At 35.3% G+C, this 25,567-nt stretch overlaps 1 protein-coding gene and 3 long non-coding RNA genes across 4 annotated transcripts; 3 read left to right on the forward strand and 1 right to left on the reverse strand.

Annotated features, from left to right (window-relative positions):
• Window positions 1-2,288: 2,288 nt before the first annotated feature.
• Window positions 2,289-3,011, forward strand: LOC148278927 (uncharacterized). The gene is made up of 2 exons (XM_088230699.1): window positions 2,289-2,419; window positions 2,515-3,011. Exons 1-2 carry the CDS (start codon window positions 2,411-2,413, stop codon window positions 2,836-2,838), a joined length of 333 nt encoding a protein of 110 aa, XP_088086825.1. The 5' UTR covers window positions 2,289-2,410; the 3' UTR covers window positions 2,839-3,011.
• A 13,655-nt stretch (window positions 3,012-16,666) lies between these two features.
• Window positions 16,667-20,129, forward strand: LOC148278928 (uncharacterized). The gene is made up of 2 exons (XR_015823031.1): window positions 16,667-16,706; window positions 18,877-20,129. It is a non-coding gene; the product is annotated as an uncharacterized LOC148278928 (long non-coding RNA).
• LOC148278929 (uncharacterized) lies at window positions 19,070-23,370 on the reverse strand. Its single transcript, XR_015823032.1, has 2 exons — window positions 23,271-23,370; window positions 19,070-19,115 (listed from the first exon to the last, which is right to left on the reverse strand). It is a non-coding gene; the product is annotated as an uncharacterized LOC148278929 (long non-coding RNA).
• Window positions 23,371-24,362: 992 nt separating this feature from the next.
• LOC148278930 (uncharacterized) lies at window positions 24,363-25,131 on the forward strand. The gene is made up of 2 exons (XR_015823033.1): window positions 24,363-24,420; window positions 24,707-25,131. It is a non-coding gene; the product is annotated as an uncharacterized LOC148278930 (long non-coding RNA).
• Window positions 25,132-25,567: the final 436 nt, after the last annotated feature.

Raw genomic sequence — 25,567 nt, forward strand, 5'->3', positions numbered from 1 at the left:
CGTGCGGCGTGGGCACAGGACGCGATGTGGGCGGCGGCGTGGTGCATGGTGCATCGTAGGGGGGGCAGCATCCGGCGGCGGCGACAGGGTAGCTGGGATGGCGGCGTCCAGCTGCGGTGAGGTGTGCCGCGAGGACGTTCGGGAAGCGGGTCCGGAGAAGAGAGATCGACGAAAAGAGAGTTCAGGAAGCGGGTGTCACGGTTTTTATCATATTTTAGGCGTCCCCCCTTCCTGAATTGGGTCTCGTCGCTTTGATTGGCTGGCGCACGCTTCGGTTGGGGCAGTCTTTCTTTCCCGCCAAATTCCTTCTTTCCCATATCCACTTATATTCTTAAAATCTAACTTATTCTATTAAACTCAAATATAAAATTAACCTAGTCCTATAATTAACTTATATTAACAATTGGAATAATCGGCGGGCGTGCACGAGAAGATGTATGAAGGTAGAAGAAGCGAAATCTATATGCAGAGATAGAGTGACGTGGCGTTCCATCCTCTCTGCCTACTCTTACGGGGAAACGGTGTCATGGTTGCCGTTATATTTGTCATAAAAAGTGGGAATATATAAATATGTTTTTAATGTAAATAACGTGAATTGAATGTAATGGATTTTAAAATATAAATATTATTTTAAACTAATTATTACTCGCGTTTTTAAAATTGTCCTGAGCTTCACAAATACTGACATGTGGCCGGTTCTTGAAGGTACCTTCTCGGTAAGAACAATAGGCTCTCGATTGCCTAAGCGGACGGACATTATTTCTTACTCAGCTTCAACGACCCTTGCGAAAGGCGCATTTCGGGTCCCCCCTCACTTTCGGTCTATATCAACGGTTCCTAATCTAATGATTATATCAATATTTGAAATAATAAAAAATTCAACGATATTTTCGTCTTAACTAAATGTCTCGCGTTATGATTTATTAAGACGATATTTTGCGTTTGTTTAAATTTTTGTAGACAAGAAATGGATTCAACCCCCTCGGAAGTTATCAATATTAATAAATTGCAATAAAGGTTTCAGCTCCTTAACTTCACAAAGATCAACACAAGATTGAAGAATTTAAGAAATAGATGTTCAAAGATGTTCAAAGATAAGCAGACTGGTGAATGTTACACAATTTGGCTTTATTTTTTATTTTATAGCCGCTGCTTATGCAAGCCATTTTTAATAGGTAATACTTATCAGTCGGGTTTTCAAGATCAAGCAAAAGTGTATTTTAATCTTTCTCTACAATTAATCATCGAAACTTAAAAAAAATAGTATTTTAGTTTGCTGATCAAAACGCGACCGACTATTTGACCCCTCATTCCCACATGCCCAACTACTCACCCACGCCTGCCCACCCACGCATTCATTCACCTATCAGTTATCAATCATTTACCATCAATCAACGTGCCTACCATTCTATCTTTATGATTTTCCATTTCCATTTTTTCTGCACACTAATTTTTTAATTTACCCCTTTAATTAATTTTAATCCGAGTCGTTGAAAAAATATAATTTTTAATACACATTTTCGGTCTCATTTCGGTCACACGTCTTCTTCGCGGGTTCCAATCTGCGCGATTGGTTTGCTTCATAAATGGTCAGATTGGCCAGTCTCCGCCCGTCTCCTTCTTCAAGACGGGATCTTGAGCGGGCCCCTCCCGGGGAGCCGAACGGGGGACTATTTTACCTCCGGAATATTTAACCGAAGATCTGTCTCTGCTTGTCTTTTTCGTATGGGTATTAAACGGTTAAATCGTAAATTTAGAAAATGATTTGTTAGAATATGAAGTATAAAATAAAATAAAAAGTTCTAACATTAAATGACGCGTAAATTCCGCCGGAAAGTAACAAAGTACCCACTTATGTAAAGACTCGTATTTTAACACGTAGGTATATCTCAGATATATATTTATATATTAACTTATGTTATAATTATAGAATTATATTTATGCAAACAAAATGACTGTTTATTGCTGATAACAACATAAATATCACAAGTAAAAAGGAAATAAATAAATAAAGTAACTTTATCTGATGAAAAAAAATGTACCCATTCTTGACTTAATTTAATAATACATTTTGTAGTTCCCGCGAACATCGAAAAAAAAAACACGATGGAAACGGTCGCGAGAAATCGGTACAATAATAACAGAGAAGGTGTATTCGTTTCTCACACTGATGCATAATATACATGTAGGCCTATAGGACTGGTTATCCTGTGATTATAATCAATATAAAATGTACGTATTATTCGCTATCTGTGTACGTAACGCGATATGTAATGCACGAATGTATGTATTCGGCGGTATTCTCCTTCGGACCGATTCGGCTATAAAAGGTTCTCGCGGTTCTCTCCCTCGACACAAGTTAGCGAACTGGCGCACTAGTAGTTATCCCCGAACAGATTTACTTCGCACAATGAAAATGGTAAGTGGATGTCTATTTTGTATAACTCAGTACCCGGGTTAGCACTCGGTGGCCTGCGGTCGGCCGGGACTGTAGTCGGGTTGCTCTCGTTCCAGATGCTCGCGGCCACCGCTCTCGCCGTTCTGCTCCTGGGCGCCGCCGCCCTGCCCGCCCCCGCCCCCGCCGGGGACCTGGAGGCGGCCGAGACCGCTCACCACGGGGGCGGCTTCGGCGGCGGCGGCTTCGGCGGCTTCGGAGGCGGTCACGGCGGCTTCGGTGGCGGCCACGGAGGCTTCGGGGGCGGCCACGGAGGCTTCGGGGGCGGCCACGGAGGCTTCGGGGGCGGCCACGGAGGCTTCGGTGGCGGCGGTTTCGGAGGGTTCGGCGGTTTCGGTGGATTCGGAGGAGGCCACCATCACGGCCATGGCCACTTCGGTTAAACGTTATTCCCCGAACTACTGAGTTTATGTGTTCCTGTTATTAAAAAAACCCAAAAATTAAATCGAGTATTATTAAATGAGGCTCTATTAAGAAATGTATGTTAATTTGAAGAAATGTATGTGTGTGATTTTTAAAAAATAAAAAATAAACTTATCGTTTTCATTATGTAAAACATATGTTTTCTTTTTTACCATAAAATTAAGTTAAATATAAAAATAATCGTGACTATAATTCATAATGCTGGCTTAGTCTGGCCAAGCTACCGGCTGTAAACAAATAAATACTATTTTTATTTCAGCTATGAAATAAAAGAAATTTTTATAATTTTATATTGAACAGCTTTCATTAGAAAATCGTAAATTGTAAAATAAACAGTATCCGTCCATATAAATTTAGTACTTGGCATGTTAGAAAGGCAGGACTGACAAAAACCAAGAATTATAGATATTATGTTTTCGGTGATGAAAACTTCCTAGAATGTCTTCTTACTTAAATAAATGACAATACCTGCACATCTTAAGAAGTTACATATTATTATGCATTAGCATATTATGTACATAATAATTATTTTCTCAATTAAAAAAAAAACACATACAAATCAAGAAGATACCCTTAAATTTTATATAAATAAATTACAACACGTGACTTGTTATATTTTAATCCATTATAATATTTTACACTGTTTTAAACTTATACTGAATATTGAGGTTGAATATTTGTTTTTAAATCTTGAGTAAAAAGTATTGCAAGCGTTTTTAAAAAAAGAATTCACCATTTTGCTTATGTTTGAACATGCATATTTCTTCCATCTCTTGATTTTAGTGAAGTTAAAGAGCTGAAACCGCTAACGGTTATGTTATAACGAGATTTGTCTGATTGAATTATTTCACATACTGGGCTACGCCTGAGTTTTCAGACAAATTTCCGACTTTTGAACTTCTCGGAACAGTTGGTTCATCACAATATGTTGAGTTGCATACTGGCAGAGTACTGATTCCTGGATTTTACGTATTGGAATAGGTACATTATGTACACAGGACACATGACACAGGACACGGGACACAGGTACCATTGACATTTTTTTAAATTTATTTTTTATTTGAAAATTTATTTATAAACCCTTACGGATTATTAAAATATATTATGTGCATACGTATAACTTATTTAGCAATTAATACATTATTTAGTCATGTATAACATAAGTATTGGATCAGTATTTACTTGCCATGTTGCCATATAAAATTTACAATACAAAATTTTGAGTTTGTCCAAATGTTTGTAGACACAAGAATGGATTTCACCTCCTAGGGAGTCATTACGATTAACAATTTACAACAGGGATGGAGATCATTGTAAAGGAAATATGGAAGTCTAGGCATTAACAGGGCTGTCTGTCATTAGCTGGTTTAAGTGGTAACTTTACACACTGCGTAACATTCGCGATTTTTGAACATCTTTCTTTATAGAAAGATGTTACATTTTATAATGTTCGCTTCGCAACATACTGCTAAGATTAAACCTAGCCTCGAACGTCTTAAAATGCCGCAAATTTTATTTCCCAAAAAAACAAAAAGTTTTAATTAAAAAAAAATAACTGCAGGGATTTGAGAGTCATATTTTCAAAATTGAAACAAAAAACTTTTTTTTTATTGAAACAAAACTTATTTTTAACATTCATGTAGAGGTTATTTTATTAAAATCATGAGAGCTTCCTAATGAGAGTGTGTGAACTATTAAAAAATTCAAGCACTATCACGGTACTGTATACCTCACTCGTCAGAAGCTACGCAGAATACGCCTTCCGTACCTGGAATCCTCAATACAATATTGACTTGATAAATTAAGTACAAAATAAATGTCTATTTACCGATTTGCGGCCTGAAATAAATTTCAATATTCCCCTTCGTCACACTTCACACACATACTCGTACTAGGTTACTGAGCAATGAAAATTGCTACACCAGGGCCCGTATTCTAATAGGAAGTCAAAATTTGTCTTCAATTTTGCATCCAAAGTAAAATTAATGCCGTAATTAAGGAAGTTAACGTTTATCACAAAAGTTTATCTAGAAAAACGTTAACGTTTATTTACAAAGTCAAATTTAGTTTTCTGAATGAAAAATAAAATAAACATACTTTTTTTTTCTAAACATGGTTGCCGATAAAGATATTTTTAAAAATGTCATATACTTTCGCACATTTCACACATTTTTCTACATGAATATCGATTTCACTTTTTACCGTCTCGATTTGTACCAATAAAGATAACGTTCGTAATTGCCCCCCAGAGTACCTCAGAATTATCCATTAGGAAGAGCAATTAGTCATTTTTCAAAATTTGAGAAGATTTACGATTTGGACTTATTTAACGACTCGAATCTCCGCTAAAGATGGAAGCTTTGTCTCATTGACAATTATTTGATTTTTTTTTTAAATTACGTCTTAAAAAAAAAAAAAACAATGACAAAAATGCAAAATCTACTATACACATAACATGAACATCACATTTTACACACATCACTCCATAAGCCACACTCTACAGTAAAAACACTGAACACAAATAAAAACATATTTATTTATACATACTATCTTATTACATTCATTTTTTCGTATACTTTACCCAGCTAACAAGGGTACCTACCTCGTTCCAAGCTAGGCAATTAAATTTTAATACAAAATAATTCAATGCAAGTTAAAAGAAAGAACAGACAAATAAAATATAAATTTACTAGTATTCATACACACATACATACATACATACATACATACATATATATATACGTACATTTTTTTATATATTTATTAATAAACAAATTAAAATACAATATTACAACTAAATACAATTTTGTACAATAATCAAATACATGTATTTATATTAACGTTTCCCATTACGTAAAAGAAATAAACAATTCTTGTGTACATAATGGGGAGTGACGTCTTACAATAGATTATTTTATTTTAATCAATAGTATTTTTAAAATAACATATATAAATTGCAAAAAAGATATAAACTATGTTTTCAATCAGTGTTACATAAAGAAGAATTATATATGTAATTTTTTACTTCTTTCTTAAATATATTGTATTCCTGACTGTACTTTTTATTATCTTTGTTCATTTCATTAAAGAAAAATATTCCTCTGTAAGTACATATATATTTATATATATTCTCGTTACATTTTGTTGACCTGTTCAGATAATAGTATACGTAACGTGTACGTAATTGGTGGTGTGTTAGGTTTAGGTTTTTTGTTATAATATCATTGTTATATATCAATATCGCACTGTGTGCACAACAATAAATATAAATAAATAAATAGATAAATTCGATCTTAGAAAATATGATCAGATAATATCTGAATATCGTAAGGAAATGAAATGACTCAAAATTAGACTGCGGAGAGACTATCACACCGTCTCACTTATGTTCATTGTACTTCATAGTCCTAACGCTCCTATATACCTCCTCTGCGTTCTTATTTTTAAAGCGCCTTCTTAATTCCCATCCAAAATTCCTCTTTTTGAGCCCTAAATGCATCGTCTTCTATTATCTGTTATATGAAGGTAAGTTGATCAGTCTTACGCCCTAGTCTAGGTGCCAGTACTGACAGGAACGATGAAATATTGCAGTTCAAACAACCTATTAAATCAATACGTCAAGTCCACGCAGCCGGGAACTGAATTCAGTACCTCTACAAGAATGGTCGGTGATTGTGCCAACCACTACAACGAGGCCGCCACAAAGCCATCGAGTCGAAAACACTCGTCTAAGGTTCTGGTTTTATTTCACAAACACAATTATATTCTTAACCCGCCTGCGCTTGGACACAGATATAAAATACATTAATCTAAACATACCACAATACATCACACGTATATCAGCAGGTATCCAAAAGTTAATTATAACAGCACGTGAAAGAGAAAAACTGGGTCATGTTGCTTTTTTCAGAATTGATTTACAATTATGTAATAATTGGAATATTATATAAATTTATATTGATTTAAATATCCTTGCGTTCATATATGACTAAAATAGTTTTTTTTTAAATATTGACATTGAATATACATTATATACCTATATCACATTAATTTATCCAACCGGTCTCAAAAGAAGTAAAAAAGTATTTTCAGGCGTCACGTTGTCGAGTATGTGAAATAATTTGTCAATGTGTGTCATTGTCAGGGACATTACTTCATCACTAAAATAATGAAAATATACATTTTAACTAGTAAGTTGTTGTAAAATTTAAACAAAAAAAAATGAAAGCAATATACCCGCCATTATTTACGTCCGTCTGCGATATTTTTTTATATTTTTTTTTATTTATTAAATCATACATTTTTTTTTGTACTCCCAGGAGTTACAACAAACTCATTTTGGGACGGAAAAATATTTACACATAGGTATGTTAACAACAATAATATAGCAACAAATAGTAATAAAGTAACAAGTAATATGTACATAAAAACTGAAATAAGATAGCAAGCAAATATATGATACAAATCATACATCCGCTTGCCACCCTTTAAACAATCCATAATAAAAATCAAAAATAAAATTGTTATATTTACATATTACAAGAAAGAAATATTTAAGGGAAAAAATAACTTAAAACTAAATTTCACCCTCCACGTACCTCCTCAAGTAGTAATTTTTTTAATGAATACAGTTATTTATTGACGTTCTATAGGACTCCGTTATGGATATAGTTATGTGTGTGAAAAAGAACCAGAATCGCGAATAGATAGTCGAAAGCGACTCGATAGCTGCTCTAGGGTACAAATCCGAAATAAGGAAATCGAGTGGAGATAATAAGATAATAGTCCGCGATCGAGATAAGCTGCATTAAGTGTAGCAGTTTCCTATGCACCATCGGGTGCAGACAGGGGTATGATGATGATGATGATTCATGTGTATAAATACATATTTTTTTATTTTTGACTCTTTGGCCCTGGGCCATTAGGTCTACTGGCGGGTCAACCGTGCCGCCTCCGCTTGATGATAAGACTGAAATATTACAGTGATGTTTAACACCATTCAAATAAATACACCCCCGGCAACATAAATAGCCGAACCCGTATAAAATAGAACTTAGATTTAAAAAAAATCCGTTCCATTTCAACACATTTTCCAATTTTATGTTTATACGTATACCTATATATATATACTTTACATCAATCAAACACTAATTTTGACATTCAAAAAAAAGTTTTTAGAGTTTCAATTCGAGATAAAAAAACATTAAAAAAAAAAAAAAAAAACTTCTTTAATTGAACTGAAATATTGAATTTTTCAAAACATTTATTTAGTAAATAAAACACCCAAAAGCATATCTGAAAAATATTTATTATTCAATTAGAACATGAATATTTTGTATGACTGCCTTTGGCCTTTATCACACTATTTATTCGACTTCGCATAGATTTGTACAGCTCACTCCAAAGTTCTGCGAAAATTTCTTCATACCACACTAGTTCTATTACATTTTTTAAATTCCTGCACCGCTTTCGGAAATTTCTTCCTATTTTTTTTCCTTTACATAGATGTTCTATATTGTTCAAATACCAAAATAAGTTTTAATTTTTACTTATGAAAGGGAATAAATTCCCAATGATTCTTTGAGCTGCGATATCTGATGAAGAAAAATACCAAAATTAGCATAAAAAATGTTAATTAAGTTAAACCATCAATACGCATTTTTAAAAATTGCACACTCACAGAACGAGCATGATGACAAGGCGCAGAATTATCTTGAAATACAGGGTCTTAAATTTCTTCAGTTATGTTCTCAATTGTTGGCACAACACCCTCTAAAATTATTTCGTTATATTTTTCAGCATTCAAGGATCAATCCTTCTATCATTATGAAATTATCAACACCCAGTTTTGTGACGCATCCCCACACCATGACACAAGGCGAATGTTTAACTGTGGGTGTAAGACATTCGTCACTATATCGTTCTCCAGCTCGGCGGCGAACTGTGCAAACCGTCTGGACCAATCAAATTAAATTTTAATTCATCAGAAAATAAAACTCTTTCTCAATCATTCCCTGTCTAATTTTTTTCCTTCACCCATTTGAAACGGTTTTTTTTTCATTTCTGATTCAATAGAGGTTTTTTGCAGGTCTTCTGGCCAGTAATCCAAATTCTGGTAGTCTATTTGTGACTGTGCGTACACTAACACTGGTCCCGGTGGTTTCCTGTAGTTGTGCTCTTAGTTCTGAAGCGGATGCGAACTAATTTCTAAATGATATTTTTTTAATAAGTTAACATTCAAAAATCAAAAAGTTAACATCCAACAAACCATTGAAAAAAACAATCAAAAATAAATATATCAGCTTTAAACTGCTCGCTTAAAATTATAATAATGATATAATTTATACATTCCACATTCCATCATAGTGATCCCTTCCAGTTCGAGCAAACCAATTACTAAAACTTGATTTAAATTTTGAAAATGATTTCCACTTTTTGTCACCTGATCCAGTAAATTAAAGATTCTCGGGCCTACCACATAGAAATGCTTCTTAACCAAAGTTGTTTTAGTTTTTGGTACGTAGTAATTCACGTTAGAGGAATATTTGGTCATTATATTTTGTAAAATTCTTTGTTTACTATTGGCTCAAAAGTAGATAAGACATGACTTAAAATAAATTTGTCTAATTGAAAGAATTTTGGCCTCTTTGAACAATGAATTTGACGGAAAGGTAGGAGGATATTTATATATTATATTAAGCATTGGTTTTTGGGTAATCATGAGCGGTCTATAGATTGTCTGAACCCAACCATCCCATCCTATTATACCATATGTTGCCTCTGATTGAAAGAATGCAAAGTACAGCGAATACATATATTAGTTTTCTTAATCTATCAGATGTTGTATCTATTTGAGATTTCCAGCGGAGATATTGGTCGATAACAACTCCAAAACATTTTGTGTTTTCTGTCTTATCTGCTTTATCTGTGGCCAGGAACAAATACCAGACATAATTTAAAACAAAGACAGCCGCAGACATAAATTTAATAATATCATGTAACAGGTGCGAGAGGAGATCAAGGAGTCAAGAGTCAGGAGTGACTTGTACCGAAGGAGATGATAGTGGTGAGAGCAATACGATAACTAAATCACGCTTGTGCCATGTACGGGAGCGCTCTCCCGAAACTGAAAACAATGTTTTTTTTTTCATAAAATACCTACGTATATTTAACAAAAGTTGATGAAATTTCTTGGGAAAAATTCCCAAGTAAAATCTGACTTTACAAAGCTGGCCCATTTGAAATGAATATTTATTAATGCATGTCATTTAAATATTTATAAACGTGTATTCATGTATAAATACTTGGGCGGCGGTATTCCCGATGATTTTTTTTTGTGTCGTCCGCAGCGTTTAATACAACGTCATGTTTTTATAGCACTACATTACAAGAATAACCTGTTTTTTTAGATGTCCTATTAGTTTATAGCGTGAGTATACCTATACCTAATACCTACATATGTACATTATATTATTCCACTATACTAGTCACTAGTGGGTAGGTACTACTACTAACTACTCACCATTATATGGAGGGTTATCAAGGTACTTACATGCTTCATCAGTACACCTGAAGTTAAGATGGCCACTATTATATTATACCCAGTTGGGTATATGGGTTACTTCTTGTATTATTGAAATTCAGAGAAAATTTATTCTTAACACGATATTATATTATTTCAACAGATAACAAGAAGGATTCCAAGCATTTACAAATTATGATTTTTGATGCGTACATTTGTGAGATAATTATTTACTACAACTAGGTAACATCGAAATCAGCTATTTTGAGTTAACTACTTAAAACACATTTTTAAATCTTCCTCCATGAATGCGATAAATAAACCAATCGTGCATTCAAATTATCATAATTTTATTTGAATGTATCTAATTCTTATTATTAGAGGTGGGGGTCAGTGGTATACATGCTCATTAAGTAACTGCGACCCCACACATTTATTGTAAAAGATCCCCGTTAATAGTTCTCGCCTTCCAAACATAGGTCTATAAAGAGCCCGGCTACTGTGTGAAAGGCGGGAGATCTCATCGCAAGGAGATTGACTTTCCCTTCCAAACCCAGATCAGTTAAGTATCGGGTTATTGGGTAAAAGGTGAGCTTCTTAACATCCTCCGGTTTGATCAGTTGTCCCACGAAGATTAGGCTTCTTTTATTATGTAAAGCATCACATTCACATACAACGTGTAACGGTGTTTCCTCATGTACACTGCAGAAACTACATCTAAAAGTTTTAAAAAGGTTCACTCTAGTGTTTGTTTAATCTGCAGTGCTTTTGACCGGCTCTAGTGATATACCTCATATGATTTTGGCTGAGCTTTATTAGGTCGAAAGCTCGTTACGAGGAGCACATTTTGGCAACCTACAGTAGGGCTCAGAGCCTATTGGGGCTGTCTCAACTCCCAGCCTTGCTAATTCATCAGCTGCCTCGTTACCGTTGGTGTTCAGGTAAACAAATCAATGTCACACTGTTACACTCACCGACACAATTAAGCGCCTATAGGTATTCCAATATTAACTTAGAATTGGTCTCGACAGAGTCAAATAAAGTCAACGAACCATGACTTGTCTATTTGTGGCATTTATGGAGGAAGCAGTAGCGTGCCTAGGGTTTACGAGTAAGGCAAGCCCATATATATATTTTTTAAATTCACATGTGGTGTAATTCTCTGACAGCCTCATAGTATAGTGGCCAGCGCATTTACCTACCATGTAAAAGGTCTCGGGTTAAATTCCCGACATGGTTGATTTGAAATATTTATTTAAAAAGGTGTTTTTACACTAGAATGTGTCATAGTCCCTGGACTGGTGCTTGAAGCGTAATACTGATCATCTCACCTTCATGTAGCAAAAATTATCAAGAAACACTGCGATTGCAGTACTCTATGCACCATTAGGAACGGAAAAGGAATGATGATGAATTCACTTGTGTGAAAACATGATGTGTGCTTTCTTTACTACAGTTGTACAGTCTACAAAGCATCCAAAAGGTATATTATGACAAATAACAAGATTTTATGAAAATATGCATAGGATAATCTTTCTGAGTTCGTTTAAATAAACGAAATAAAGAAAACACAATATTATTTTAAATAAAGTAATTCCTCAGATATCAACCATTACCAATAACTAATATTAATAAAATATAGCATGCGTAGAGTTGAATAATAGTCATCGGAACCCATAGATACATAAATATAATAAAGATAAATTAAAATTGATATAGAATATTGGAAAAGGAAAAGGAAAGTAGATAGGCAAATAAAAATGAAATGTCGGCCATCTCCGAATTCTTTTTATATATGACGTTTGCACAAAATGAAGTAAATTATCATTAATCTTAACCAGTACGGGTCTTTAATGAATTAAGATAGAAATAACCGTTTAAAATTATCAAATTCCGCAAAAAAGAGCATAATAAACAATCTTAAAGTTTGTTCGATACGAAATACAAGAGACGCTCTCTGCCAACTGTACCTTAAAGAATCTAGCTTCAGATTCCCATATAAAACTCAACATATACAGACAAACATATATAGAAAAACATTTTATGAGTTTACTCTTTGCATCACATGCGAATTGCACTGCGAAATAAGCCCCATAAGAACCCCACGTGCGTGAGCGAGATAAGAAGACATAGTGTCGTTCGCGCACACAGATTTCATACGGTTCGGATCTCGGGATGCGAACAGTACCAACGTCGAACAGATCTCTAATTCTCATTTGGTGTGAAATTTAAACAATGAAATGAATTATTTTTAAGCGTTTGGTCCAGATTTGGTAATTTTAAAATAAAATTAATAGGTAAGCCCGGCTTATGGGCTTCTATGGAAATACCGCCACTGGAAGGAAGATACAAGTATGTGTTGCAAGTTATGTCATGCAGTGGCATCACCCTGAAAGGAAGTATTTTTGTCTGTCGGTAGATATCCTTGACATGGAAATCCCATTTCAGTCCAAGAATGTTTCTCAGAGCTCTGTTCTGAAGATCTTGTATATTCGAGATCTGATTTTTGCTGGAGAAACCCCTATATATGATGTAGATGGCAAAAGAAGTCTATGCAATACGCCAGTTACGGGTGATATTTTTTATTTTACATGTTCAAATTGGTAGCTCCATGAATGTTTGGAGTCAATAAATAGTCCCAAGTATTTAGTAACATTTGTTTTTTAATGTAGCCAGTTCCGAGAGAAATATTGATATTTAAGTCCTGTTTGTTCCCAAAAATCACATTTGATGTTTTTTTTTAAAATTCAGACTTAATTTATTTAATCTCGCCCAGTCAGCAAGACAATTAAAATCTGTCTTCATTATGTTTTCGAGTTCTTTCAGGTTACGATTATGGTAGAAAATAATAGTATTATCGGCAAACAATTGAAGAGTACCCCTTAACCTTAAACCCCACTTAGTAATGCCATTAATATATATGAGGAATAAAAGTGGACCAAGAATTAACCCCTGCGGAACTCAACAAATTATTCTACCTAGATCACTGGATTCTTTTCCAACTTGAACCGCGCAATATCTGTTAGTAAGATAGTTGAGAAACGTTTCCAGAGGTAAGCCAACTATGCCCAAATGTTCCATTTTACTCAATAGAATCTCATGGTCCACCGTATCAATAGACTTTTTCAAGTCTATAAAAATAGCTGAATAAAATTCACCGTCATCCAGTTTTTTTTTGTAGATTTGAGACAAAGTCATAAGCAGCACACTTAGTATTTGATAACTTTCGGAAACCATACTGTTGAGATGTGAGGATTTTATTAGTGGTCAAGTATTTAGTGAGTCTGTTTTAAAAATTTGTTCAAATCTCACAATAAAATACAAAATAGAGACTCTGAAGATCTGTAAACGGGAATGCTGATGGAGGCAGAGAAGGGCGAGTGACGCGTTGCGCGTCCTCATATTCATAAAGGTGCATTGGGTACCGCGCGCCTATGTCTATACAACAACTTACTATCGTCACTCTACTATCTCAGTAAAGAATTTCCTTCACTCTTTTCTCAATCCAATGAAGAAGATCTTATGTACTTCTTGATTACCTTCTTTCAGCACGAAGATGCTAAGGCTACCGAATTACAGAGAGCTCCTTTGGGCAGCTTATTTCGTTCGGCAACGAGCAATTTTTTCGTGCATGTGGGCACCGCCAAGGAGACTTACGAGTATGTCTTTAGATGCGGTGTGCGGTATGTGGTGGGCCAGCTGTCGTCACTCTACTCTCTGGTCCCTACGAAATAAAATAAAAAGATTGCGCAAAAGCAGTAAATAGTATTTTACTGTAAAATACAAATTTAGAGTTTACTAAAAATCCATCCATGAAAATCCAACAATGAAGATCAATATGCGCATGTATATGTAAAATGAATAGTCAAGAAACATGTACGCATGCAAATGGCCCGAACACCTTCTGTAGTGAAGAAGAAAAGCACTTTCAAACTGAATAATAATACCTTTAAAAAAGGCCTACTTCACTTCACACGTTAACAATCCTCGCGGCACAATAAAATAATATAGTGCGAATTGATTGAATTTTCATAATAATGAAAATATATTTTATTTGTTTGTTTAATGTCATGCAAGCGCAATAAAAATCACGTTTAGTACTCTCCACTCAAGTTGTGATGGGCGGAGTGGAGGGAAGAAGATCCCGAGGTCGCTCACCTACCGCCCGATGAAGCGACTTAATTCAATCTACGGTCGGGTCGTCAGTGACTGATGCTCTTCGCTCTGGCCGGAACGGGACTACCCGGAGGCAGACCATACGAATAATCATTATTATCGAGTGCAGCCGCCGTCCCCAGTCCCAGGCCCAGTCACGAGGCAAAGAACGAGAATGAACTCTCCACTTCATTTTATTTTGCAGGATTTTTACCAGCGAGTAGCGGCTGACTTATTTTTAAAATACGAAAGAATATAGTAAACGTCAATCTACTATAATATTACCTTGCCGTGTGGATTTGTACGATACGTGTGAAATGGGCTATCATACGGTTGTTACCTATTGAGGTACATGTTTACCGTTACGTAAAACCAGAGCAGAGGCAGGGGTAATCACTTTATTTATTTGGTTTACAAACAATGTAAAATAATATTAAAAATACAGAAATATTCTAATTATTCAAAAGACAGAACTTATTTTTCATCATTTACATGTAAACACTAATAAAATACAAATTTGTGTATTTAAATTTCAAGCGTTTATTCTTGTACTCTGTTTTCGTGTAATTATTTTATAATTAGGATTGTTTACCACACAGTAGTCTATTTTAAAATCTGAATATTGAAAAAAACCTCATGACAGTTTATATCTTTGCATTTGCAACTACTTACGAAAATACGCAAAAGAGGCAAGTAAAGTAGTTCCTTACCAAACTGTTGGGCGTTTTTAAGCGCATATCAAAAAAATAATATAACAACATTCGCTTCAGATTAAAATTGACTTTATCTAAAATTACGTACACTGCATTTTGTTAAACATGAGATAGTGATTACACTTATAAAAGTTCGAACTAGAAATTAGGTTAAGAAAACAAAGATTGTAATCTAAAAACAAATCTTATAAAAAAATAAGTACACGTCAGCGTCGCCGTCACGTTGTGCCTAGGGATGCATATGATACGTCGATTTTTTCAAAACATCGATATTGAAAAAACATCGATGTTTATTCAGTAGAATAACAGGATGTCACTAATGATAAAATTCGATTAAAACATCTGCAGCGTCGGTGTGTTTTTTAACAATATATCGATGTTAATTCTTCGATACATCGATGCCCCGACGTATCGATGTTTTGGTAGGCGTTGTTGCTTCCTGCTCAGCAGACGAGCAGATCATCAGATCAGCAGATCAGCTGATCAGCACTGCACCGCTAACCGACGCTGATCGGATCTTTGGTTCTTCGATTCGCCCCTCATCAGGAATGGGACGTAAAGTATTTTTAAAATATTTTTTTTAGTGTAGATGAAACATACAGCTTATTACAAATAAGTGTATGATAATTTGATCTACAAGTACCAAAACTAAAGCTCATTAAATGTATCCACCGAATATTATTATTCATTCACATTAATAGTATGTATGTGAAAATAATGATATGTTATTTAGTGTACCTACGTGAGGGAGGTCGAGGGTGTGTGTGTGGATGTGAAAGGGTGTTTGCGTGTGCGATAGAGTATGTATGAAGGATGTGTTTGCATGTCCAATACATGTAAATATATAATGGGTTATTGCGTAGTCATTATTTTGTATTTTTATTTATGTATCTTTGTTAAATTAACTCAACAATAATGTGCACAGTTACCCGTGTCCGCGGCGGCCATATTGCGGGAACTGACAAAATGCGAGGAGCGTCCGCTGGAGGTGTTTTGATTTGACAAGCGGGATATTTGAAAAAAAAATCTGTATCTTTAGGAATGTTAGAATTTGTGTGTAACATATATAAACTCTCTTTTACCTGCGGGCATAATTTGCAGAAAATATTATAAAATCAACTGCAGACTCGGATGGGAATTTTGTCCTTCAATTAATGGAAAATATAGGTTTAAATAAAAATAAATCATTATTCCAAAATATGTCAATTTGTGAAGATCTCTCCAGTATTGTTTAGTGGTGGTCTCCCGCGCCGGATTGCGAGTACTCGGTTGGGCTCCACTGCGCACTGCGCACTGCGCCCCAGGTACCGGGACCGGGAAGAAGGCGGAGCCACGGTCCAGCCTCATGTACACCTCTATATAAGGAGGGCTCTCCTCCGATCCTCCCCACAGTCCCCCGCCGGCGCCAGTTATAGTCATGCGGTTTCCCGTGAAGATGGTGAGACTTCTATACTTCACTCTATCGCAATACTGTCGCGCGTACTTATTAGAACTTCAGAAGAACACTTTTTTAATTCTCAATTGAATTAATTAATTGGTAAAATGGCATATAGTAGTATCCAATTCTTAGTTTTTATTTTACCTAATCAATCTGTCGTTGTTGAAGGACTGCACGATTTAACAAAAGTTTGCGTTTTGTTGAAATTTGTATTGCTATCCATTTTTTTGTTGGAAAGAAAAAACACGCTAGTGATATTTTCAGTACCTATGTTCAAATCATTAAATTCCTAAAATTAGAAAACTGTATGCGTTGAACTCGCAATAATGTGTACCCACCTAATATCGTCACAGCGCAGGAAAGTCACTAAAATTGACGATGAAAGTGAGTCAAGTTTTTTGTCAAATATTGACAACTGCATCATTGCAATAGCGGTATCGCCGATAATTTCCTATCTGCTTAGATTTCCACTATATTCCCGTCTCCAATTTGTGTTGTAATAGATAGTCGAATTAAATCTTTTTGTTAAAAAAAGCGATATTTTTATCCGTTCAATTTTTTTTTTACATTTGGTACACGCTTAAGCGTTCAAAAAATCATAGCTCTAAAACTACGCAAAAACGCGGAACATACATAGGGATGATTCGGATACCCTACATGAGGCACCTACATCTTACCTTTGGACGCCACCTAGACGGCCACCTTGTACATATAATATAAATACCACTTATCAAAAATTATAATGAAACACAATAAATCGAAATTGACGTTGGACGCCCAGGACGCCAAAAGCTACTCACGCAAGTAGGTATATATCGAAATTTAATTTCAAACCCCGTGCATTACTTCCATCCAGTCGTGGTAAATACGTGGGGGTGATTCGGATACCCCTCAATATGAGGCACCTACATTGACCTTTGGACGTCACATTTTCATATTTTTTATTTTTAATATACATATATATATTTAAAGGAATAACCCGCTAAGCCACTATTTTGAGGCTCGCCAGCAGGTGGGATAGAGCGGACATGGAAGGAGGTACTTCTCCGGCCGTTCTGTGTGTCGCAGTTTATAACATATTTAATCAAAGCTAAAATTATGCTTACATTAAACAACACGTTTGTTCAGTTTATACTTTAATGATAAGTAATAAGAACAATGTTTTTCTTTTTTAAATAATCATTATCCAACCGCGAACATTATTACCAGCGAGTAATATTTTTTTTTAACTTCTCGAGTAAATATTTATTTTTCAGTGCAGTTTTGAACAAATCAATTAAAAAAATATTTCTGTACACTATGTGGACATTCCCAGTGTAAAGAAAAAAACCTTTTGTGGACTCCACAGGCAATGGTTGTTGTCACAGAAGCTGTTAAAACCGAAAGGAAAATTAAAGAAGTAGCTCGCGGCTTGGCGATTTCTGAGTCGTCAATTTAAAATCAATGCTAGAAGCGAAACACACGCAAAACGAAAATAGAAAAAAAGAAAAGGACAAAATGAGCAATAAATCGCGTAAACCAGTTTACATTTACAAGAGGAAATTACAGTTAGGATCTAGCACTGAATGGAATGATGAAGAGGTATTTCTTCTGAGTGATGAAGGTTCTGGTGACGACAAAGTGAATGACTATATTTAATGAACTATGCGTCGTCTGTGAGGATTTCGGACGATATCAACAAATGTGGTTTTGTAGATGTTCCTGCCGTAATTGAATGCGTAAAGAATGCAGTGAAAATATAAATATACACCAGATGACTTTATTTATGACTAATGCACTAATGTAATAATTCATTTGAATTGTTACTTTGTAAAAGTTTTGTCTTATCTTTGCTTTTTAATAAATAATTATAGTACCTATGTGTTTAAAAAAAAGCGCCGTAATATCAAACAGGCGCGCCTTATGGCTAATGCACACCCCGCACCAAAGTGTAGTCTTTGTTTTATCATTTAAAAAAATTACATTATTTTCCATTAAATTATTACAGTTAAAAGATGTATGTACATATAAATGCAATCGAAATTAAAATATCCGTTTATTTGTTGTTGTAAAACGCAATTTAGCCAAGGGGCTCGCAAATATCCAACTCATATATTATGTTAAATGTCATACTTCTAATATATTAACGGTTCGGACGAGACTAAATAATTCCATTCTACCTATTCTTCAGATGCTGATGGTGCTTGTCGTGTTGAGCGCGATCGGGGCACTGGTGTCGGGCGCTCCGGAGGACGCGCGGGGCTGGGGCCGGCTCGGCTGGGGCGGCGGTAGCGGCTGGGGCGGCGGCCGCTGGGGGCACTACGGCGAGGGCGGTGCCGGCGGCTACCCGGCCTACGGCGGGTACGGGGGTGGCGCCGGCGGCTGGGGGCAGCCCGCGGGGGCGGGCTGGGGGCAAACCGCGGGGGCCGGCTGGGGAGGTTACGGAGGATGAGCGCCGTGTTATAAAATGCGATGAAGGATTTCAGAAGTGCAATAAAATTTTAGTGAATACATTTCGTACATTACGTACAATTCGACTGAGCGAAAGCATTGGCCGTTTGTCACATTCAATTTTAAAAATACATTTCTCTTTTACACTGTGCAATAAAATGAGGACAAAAAAAACAAACTATTTTTATTAATATTACAGTAGTACGTGTAAAATTTAATTGTACCTTACTAGAAAAAATGCAAACAGATGTGTTATTATTTTAGCATTACGTTGTATTTTAGTATTGAATCAATATTTTTTTTGCAAAATGACACTGTAAAGTAATAATATAAACATACATTTTGGTTCAAATAAAATGCATAATGAAAAGAGAAGATATCGTTTGCTCCGTTATTTTTCGTAGACTTCCATATTTCCGTAATCAAATTGTTTTCTATCTCTATAGTAATATCTTAAACTTAATAAACCTCTGAGGGATGGAATCCAATCTTTTTTTATAAACATTTGAATAAACTCAAAATATTTTTTCCTTAAAATCTCAATTACAATACCAATCGCAATCCAATTATAGTCCAATTGCAGTTCAATCACAGTCTAATCTAAAGTGTGTTTCTATAACCTGAAAAACACTCAATCAGTCCAATTTTCAAATAGATTTGTGTTGTGTCTATTTAACAAGTAAATACCCTAAACAATCCGTATCTGAAAGGTTTGAAATATTTTCTAGCCACACAAACCAGCTCTTGCCAGCACAAAAAGCCATTATTCCTATCATATCTTGGCAGCAGATTATACATAAACTTACACATTACCATCACAAATACAAACAAATGAAGAAATATCGAGTCGCTAAAAATAAAACGTAATTTTACGAAGGTGAAACTAGAAATTTCTTTGACATTGCTATTTGCAAATGCACCTGTGCTGATTTCTGTAAATGTTCAATGAAAATACCTAAAAGTAAACTGGAATTCTCGTAGGATCAAAAAAAAGGCCGTAAAATGTATATTGACTCAATAGATATATGAAAAACCAAAGTTTTAGAGCGCAGAAAATTGAGACTGGAGAAGGAAAAAAAATTTCTCCAAGAATAGTCTGTTCAGCAAACAAAAGTACATTGACTGCAAAGACTTTGGTTGATAGTGTTAAACAGCAACAAAAATCCAGATTTTTATACTACGCTTAAATCGGGTGCCTCATTGCCCTTTATTTCAAAAATACAACCAAAGCAGATGAGGCATCGACTGAAAAATCTTGCTACTGCTTGTGATAGAACTTATGGCTCTGACAGATCAGCATCAATTCAACACTTTGGACGGCTGTACGTCAGGTCCCAATACGTCCGCAGGTGTCTTAGGTAAGATGTTATAGCACTGTGAAGACTTAACTGTGGTAGAATTTGAGAAGATTGAGGCAGTGTTAACTGCGATTAACTTGAACATTTTATGTACTGATCAAAAATACGTCCTTCAGATATGCTAAGTTGTTAAACAAGCTAGCGTGACAACTGATTTGGCCAATAAGCAGCCAGAAAAGCTGGCACACTCTTGTAAGCTAACCTGTGCAAAAATAATATTGAGACTATATGTGGCTACAACAAAGTCTGGTCGAGCTTGTTACGGTCATTATAAAAGTGTTCGCGCCAATAAGGTTCAACATAAAAACTAAACGCTCTTGCAAATACTGTTCTGATCATACCCTAAGCATGATCAAAATATGCTCTTATTTAAAGGATGATTTGAAAATAATCGCGTATCGAATAATTACAGCGAAACCCTTTTTTGCACATTTTGAGAATATTTTATTAGCTATGCTGCAAGACTAAACGCAACATATTCAAGAATTAGCACTTAGAAGAATATCTAAAGCGCAAAAACTGCAGAAGGAAAGAAAACAAGAGAGTTTTTGACCCCCAAATGAAACTTCAAAGCAAACAAACTACTATTATGATTTGACGAACTGGACTGTTGTGCGATTTACTTCAAAATATTGTGACTGTGAAATAATGAAAAAAATTATGAATAAAAATAAAAATAAAAATATGTGGATTGATATGTTTTCTTGTCACACATAAGCTGTGGAGAGAGACATGAAACTGGTCACTGATGAAAGTTTGGCTATTTTTGGAACTGCCGCAATTGAAGATAAATCCGAGAAAGAATAAAATTGAGAAAAAAAATGGCAACATTTTAGACAAAATCTCAGTTTTTCTCTGATGTTTGACGTGCTACTCTGCATGAAGATGTTATGAATTAAGGTTGAAATAATAAAAACGAGTTATAATATTGTAATTATTTGTAATTTTAATTGAGATAATAAAATAAAAATATTAATTTTATTTATTGAAATATTTCAAAAAATTCTGTCTTTTTTCAAATTTTAAGTCTTCTGCACCACCTGAAGATAAGTAAAAAATTTTTTTTTACATACATTGTTTATACATATTTTAAGTTTAGGTTCAATAATATTTAAAAACATATTTATTTTGCTACATTTCACTCCACTCTTACGTATATGGTATACTTCACGAAAGTGTAGTCTTTTTTCAGTTTCTACTTACAATAATTTTGGCCTTGAAAGCAACAGGAAAAATACCGAAATGATATAAATTGACGGGAGAAATAACAATAGACCGGAAATAATTCAAATAGAAAATTACAAATTTGTAATGGATATATTTATCTGTGCTCAATTTAGTAAACAGAAGAGGATCGACACTGAAACCGAGAAGACGAAGTACTATGATTTGCTCTGCGATGGAAAAATTGAAAAAAGTTTGGCAACAATGTAGTATCACCAAGTCTACAAAAATAATAATGAAAACCTTGATTTTCAAATACATATGGAAAACTTAGTGTTTCAAGGACGAGTAGAGGGAAATCGATCCCGCGGAAAAAGTCCTCCCAGGTGGACAGACTCGGTAACAGAAGCGGGCATGCCAAGATGGATGCAGGAGGCTGAAGACAGGAGCTCTCCAGAAGCGCTGAAGATAGAAGCAGACGGAGGCGGACCGTAACGACCCGCTTCCCTCCTCCCAACGTGACTGTAAGTTTAGAGGGGAAAGGAAAACGTCGACCTCTTATGATGATAGCTTTGTACTATACTCGTATAATAAGCGGAAGCGCATGACTTTCTACAGTCAAATACGATACCCAAATTACTAGGGAAGAGAACACATGGTAGTGTTTTCCACTCGATGTCTTCTCCGGATACAGGAAAATCCTAAAAAAAGAGTGTCTGCTCTATAGTGTAGTGGTTGATGTGTTTGTCTACCAGGTTTGAGTTCCCTGGTTCGAATCCTATCAAGGTCGATATGAAATTTTTGTTTTAATGGTGGTTTTCCACTGTAATATTTCACTGTCCATAGATTCTCACCCGAAACGTAAAGCTGATAAGCTTACCTTTATGCAACATAAGAGTACCAATTAGGTGCTCTATGCACTATCGGGCGCCAAAAAAGGAATGTTGATGATGGTATTTACGGGACTTATTGAATTTATAATGAAATATTGTAATATTGCATTATATTTAATGCAGGTATATTTACCTAAAATATTGTATATAAAAAGAGATGAGATTACTTCTCCGAATGTGATCACTTAAACTAGCCATCGAGAGTATCCATCAGTATTATTATTTATCTATGTACTTGATGCGTATTTTGCCTAAAATTCGGCTAAGTAAAAAACCCTACTCGACGAGCCACGAGAAAATAAAAACCAGTCAAATGTAAGTACTCGTGTCTACTTGAAACCAAAACACGTCATTATTACTGGTTATATTTGTTTAGATCGTAATAAAATCACATTTATTCGTACTTTACTACTGAAAGTTGGATATAATACAATAAGTACATCGATTTAACTAACAATAAACGTTTCTGTTTTTATTTTATTTTTTTATTTTTTTAAATTTTATTTTGTTTATTAAGAAAAACAACAGCAATACAAAAAAATAAACACAACATTATAAAAAAAAACATAAAATAAAGCCAAATCAGTTTTCCACATAAATACAATTATAAAAATCCAGTTCAGTTAAATATAATTTATAGAAGTGCATGTGTGCGAGTTTTTTTTTGTGTGTGAGGATGCGTGTGTAAAAGGTTCTGTTCTGTTGTTCAAAATATGTACCTAATCCATCGTCCGTTACCGTTTCAATTTGAAACAGTCGAAGCATAAGCAGTTAACCAAACCCTTCGTGATAATAGTGGAGTTCTCTGTTGAAACAAAACACATTCACTCGAATCACAAAATTTATATAATTTATATAAATTATTGGAAGCTAAATACGCAGACAAAATTCAATTAGAATAAATTCATCGATTAACGCGTTAGTAAAATTCCGCATACTTCTGTGCCCGCATCTTATTTGTGACGCGTATTAAATACGAAACGGACACAGATATAGGCGAGAAAAAACATATTACAAAATAACGTAAGTTCACGTTACTGACAGGATGAATACGGTACTTCGTCTCTTAAGCTAATTAACTTAGTGGTGCATAGGACACTTCATTTGTAAACTAAATGCGTAATGTATTTCAATTCTTCGTAAAGAAATCTCACCCGCGCTTTAGGTACAGTTCAGAAAAAATGAAATGTTGCGGTTTAATCAACCTTCAAAACAAATATTTCACATCTACCCTGCTCGGAATCGAACCGAGGACCTCAAAAATGGTAAGCGTAGACGCCGACTGTTACACGACGCGACGGACTTATCTCTACTCGATTTCTTTATTGGGGAGTCGAAAACACTCGTCCGGGGTTCTGCTTCTAATTCACAAACATAACAATAAATGTATGTACATGACCACTCGTGCTCGGACATCAACAATAACATTTGATTCTGAATACACCTTCCTGATAATGTTTTATTACCTACTCCAAAATTCATCCATTTCTATTATAACTCTGGAAAAACGATTTCCTTTTAGTTTTTTTACTTATACCCTTTACTTTTATTGTAAAAACCTAAATATGTTTCGTTTCAGCAGTCCACTTAAATAATACTCAGTGGCCCGCCAAATACTAGAGGTGTTTTATTTGCATACATGTTATACACGAATATGTGTAGGTACGCCTACGTCAATCGTCTAAAATTCGGACAAATGTGGTAAACAAGAAGAGTCACACTCGTGACGCGCCGGAGAACCAGAAGACCCCGAACCGGTCCTTTAGAGGACCCGCTTCTTTATATAAAGCGACCATCATCTCCGTCTCTCTGAACAGTAGCGGTGGTCCATTTCCTGTCACACTCGCGATCATGAAGGCGTTCTTACAAGTAAGGGATAACGCTTGGATTACATTATCGGTTATAGATAAACTATTCTGCTAATAGTGCTGCACTCAGTTGACATTTTATCACACACAGAACATATTTAGTTCTATAACATTTCAAACTAGTCATCGTCGGCAGAGGGAACAGGACAGGACAAAGTTTTATGGGGAAATCTTCTACGCATATATATATATATATATATATATATTTATGCGTAAAAGGTACCACTACTCGGTAAAATATAATCATTCGAAAAGTAATTTATTAACAAATACAATATTTTCCACAGTTGCTGCTGGTGTCAGTGTTGGTGGCCGGGAGCGCGTCCCTTCCCGCACCCGCCCCCGTCCCCGCCCCGCAGTTCGGCTTCGGGGGATTCGGGGGCGGCTTCGGCATCGGGGTAGGCGGCTTCGGGGGCCACGGAGACTACGGCGGCTACGGGGGTCACCACCACCACCATCACGGCGGATACGACTACGACGACTACGGTCACCACCACCACCATGACCATCACCACCACGGAGGCTACTACGGCTGATCTGGGTCTGCGACCGGTGACCGGTAACCGGTGACTCACCGTTTTCTTCAAAAGTTCCTAGTGTAATCTCGGTTCAGTTATATACTCTTCTATGTCAACATATTTAGTAAATTGTACATGTCTCAGGTATTTTGGATTTGTGTTGTGAAAATAAACAATTAAATTTTATCTTCTAATTGTGTGGCTAATTTCATTTAAAAAACGCAACCATAAAATTAATAATCAAACCCAGAGAACAAAAAACTAATAATAGAATGAAGTGTTTTTAAAACAACTGAGACGTAATTAAAAAATGCTTCAACGAAACAATTTTCTTGAAAATGAAGAAAGTTTATCATTAAAATCATTATTCCATTGAATAGACCGTAGTTAGGTTAATAACTTGAACAATATTCGACCTGTTGATATAATATAATATGTTATTATTGTCATCATTTGTTAACTTCGGGTGGAAAGTAAGCTGTAGGCGCATGTTTACAAAGTGCTATTTTTCCGAAACTCATCTCGAGGACGAATTACAAAACATTTCCGGTTATAGGATTCTAGTTTCCAGTTTCCAATATGAACCAATTTGACTAACGGATAGGAGCAAGATTGTTGTACTCGCATTCA

The sequence above is a fragment of the Micrasema longulum genome, unplaced genomic scaffold (assembly GCF_059751315.1).
Source record: "Micrasema longulum isolate JH-2025_06_02 unplaced genomic scaffold, ASM5975131v1 h1tg000809l, whole genome shotgun sequence".
Taxonomy (NCBI): Eukaryota; Metazoa; Arthropoda; class Insecta; order Trichoptera; family Brachycentridae; genus Micrasema; species Micrasema longulum.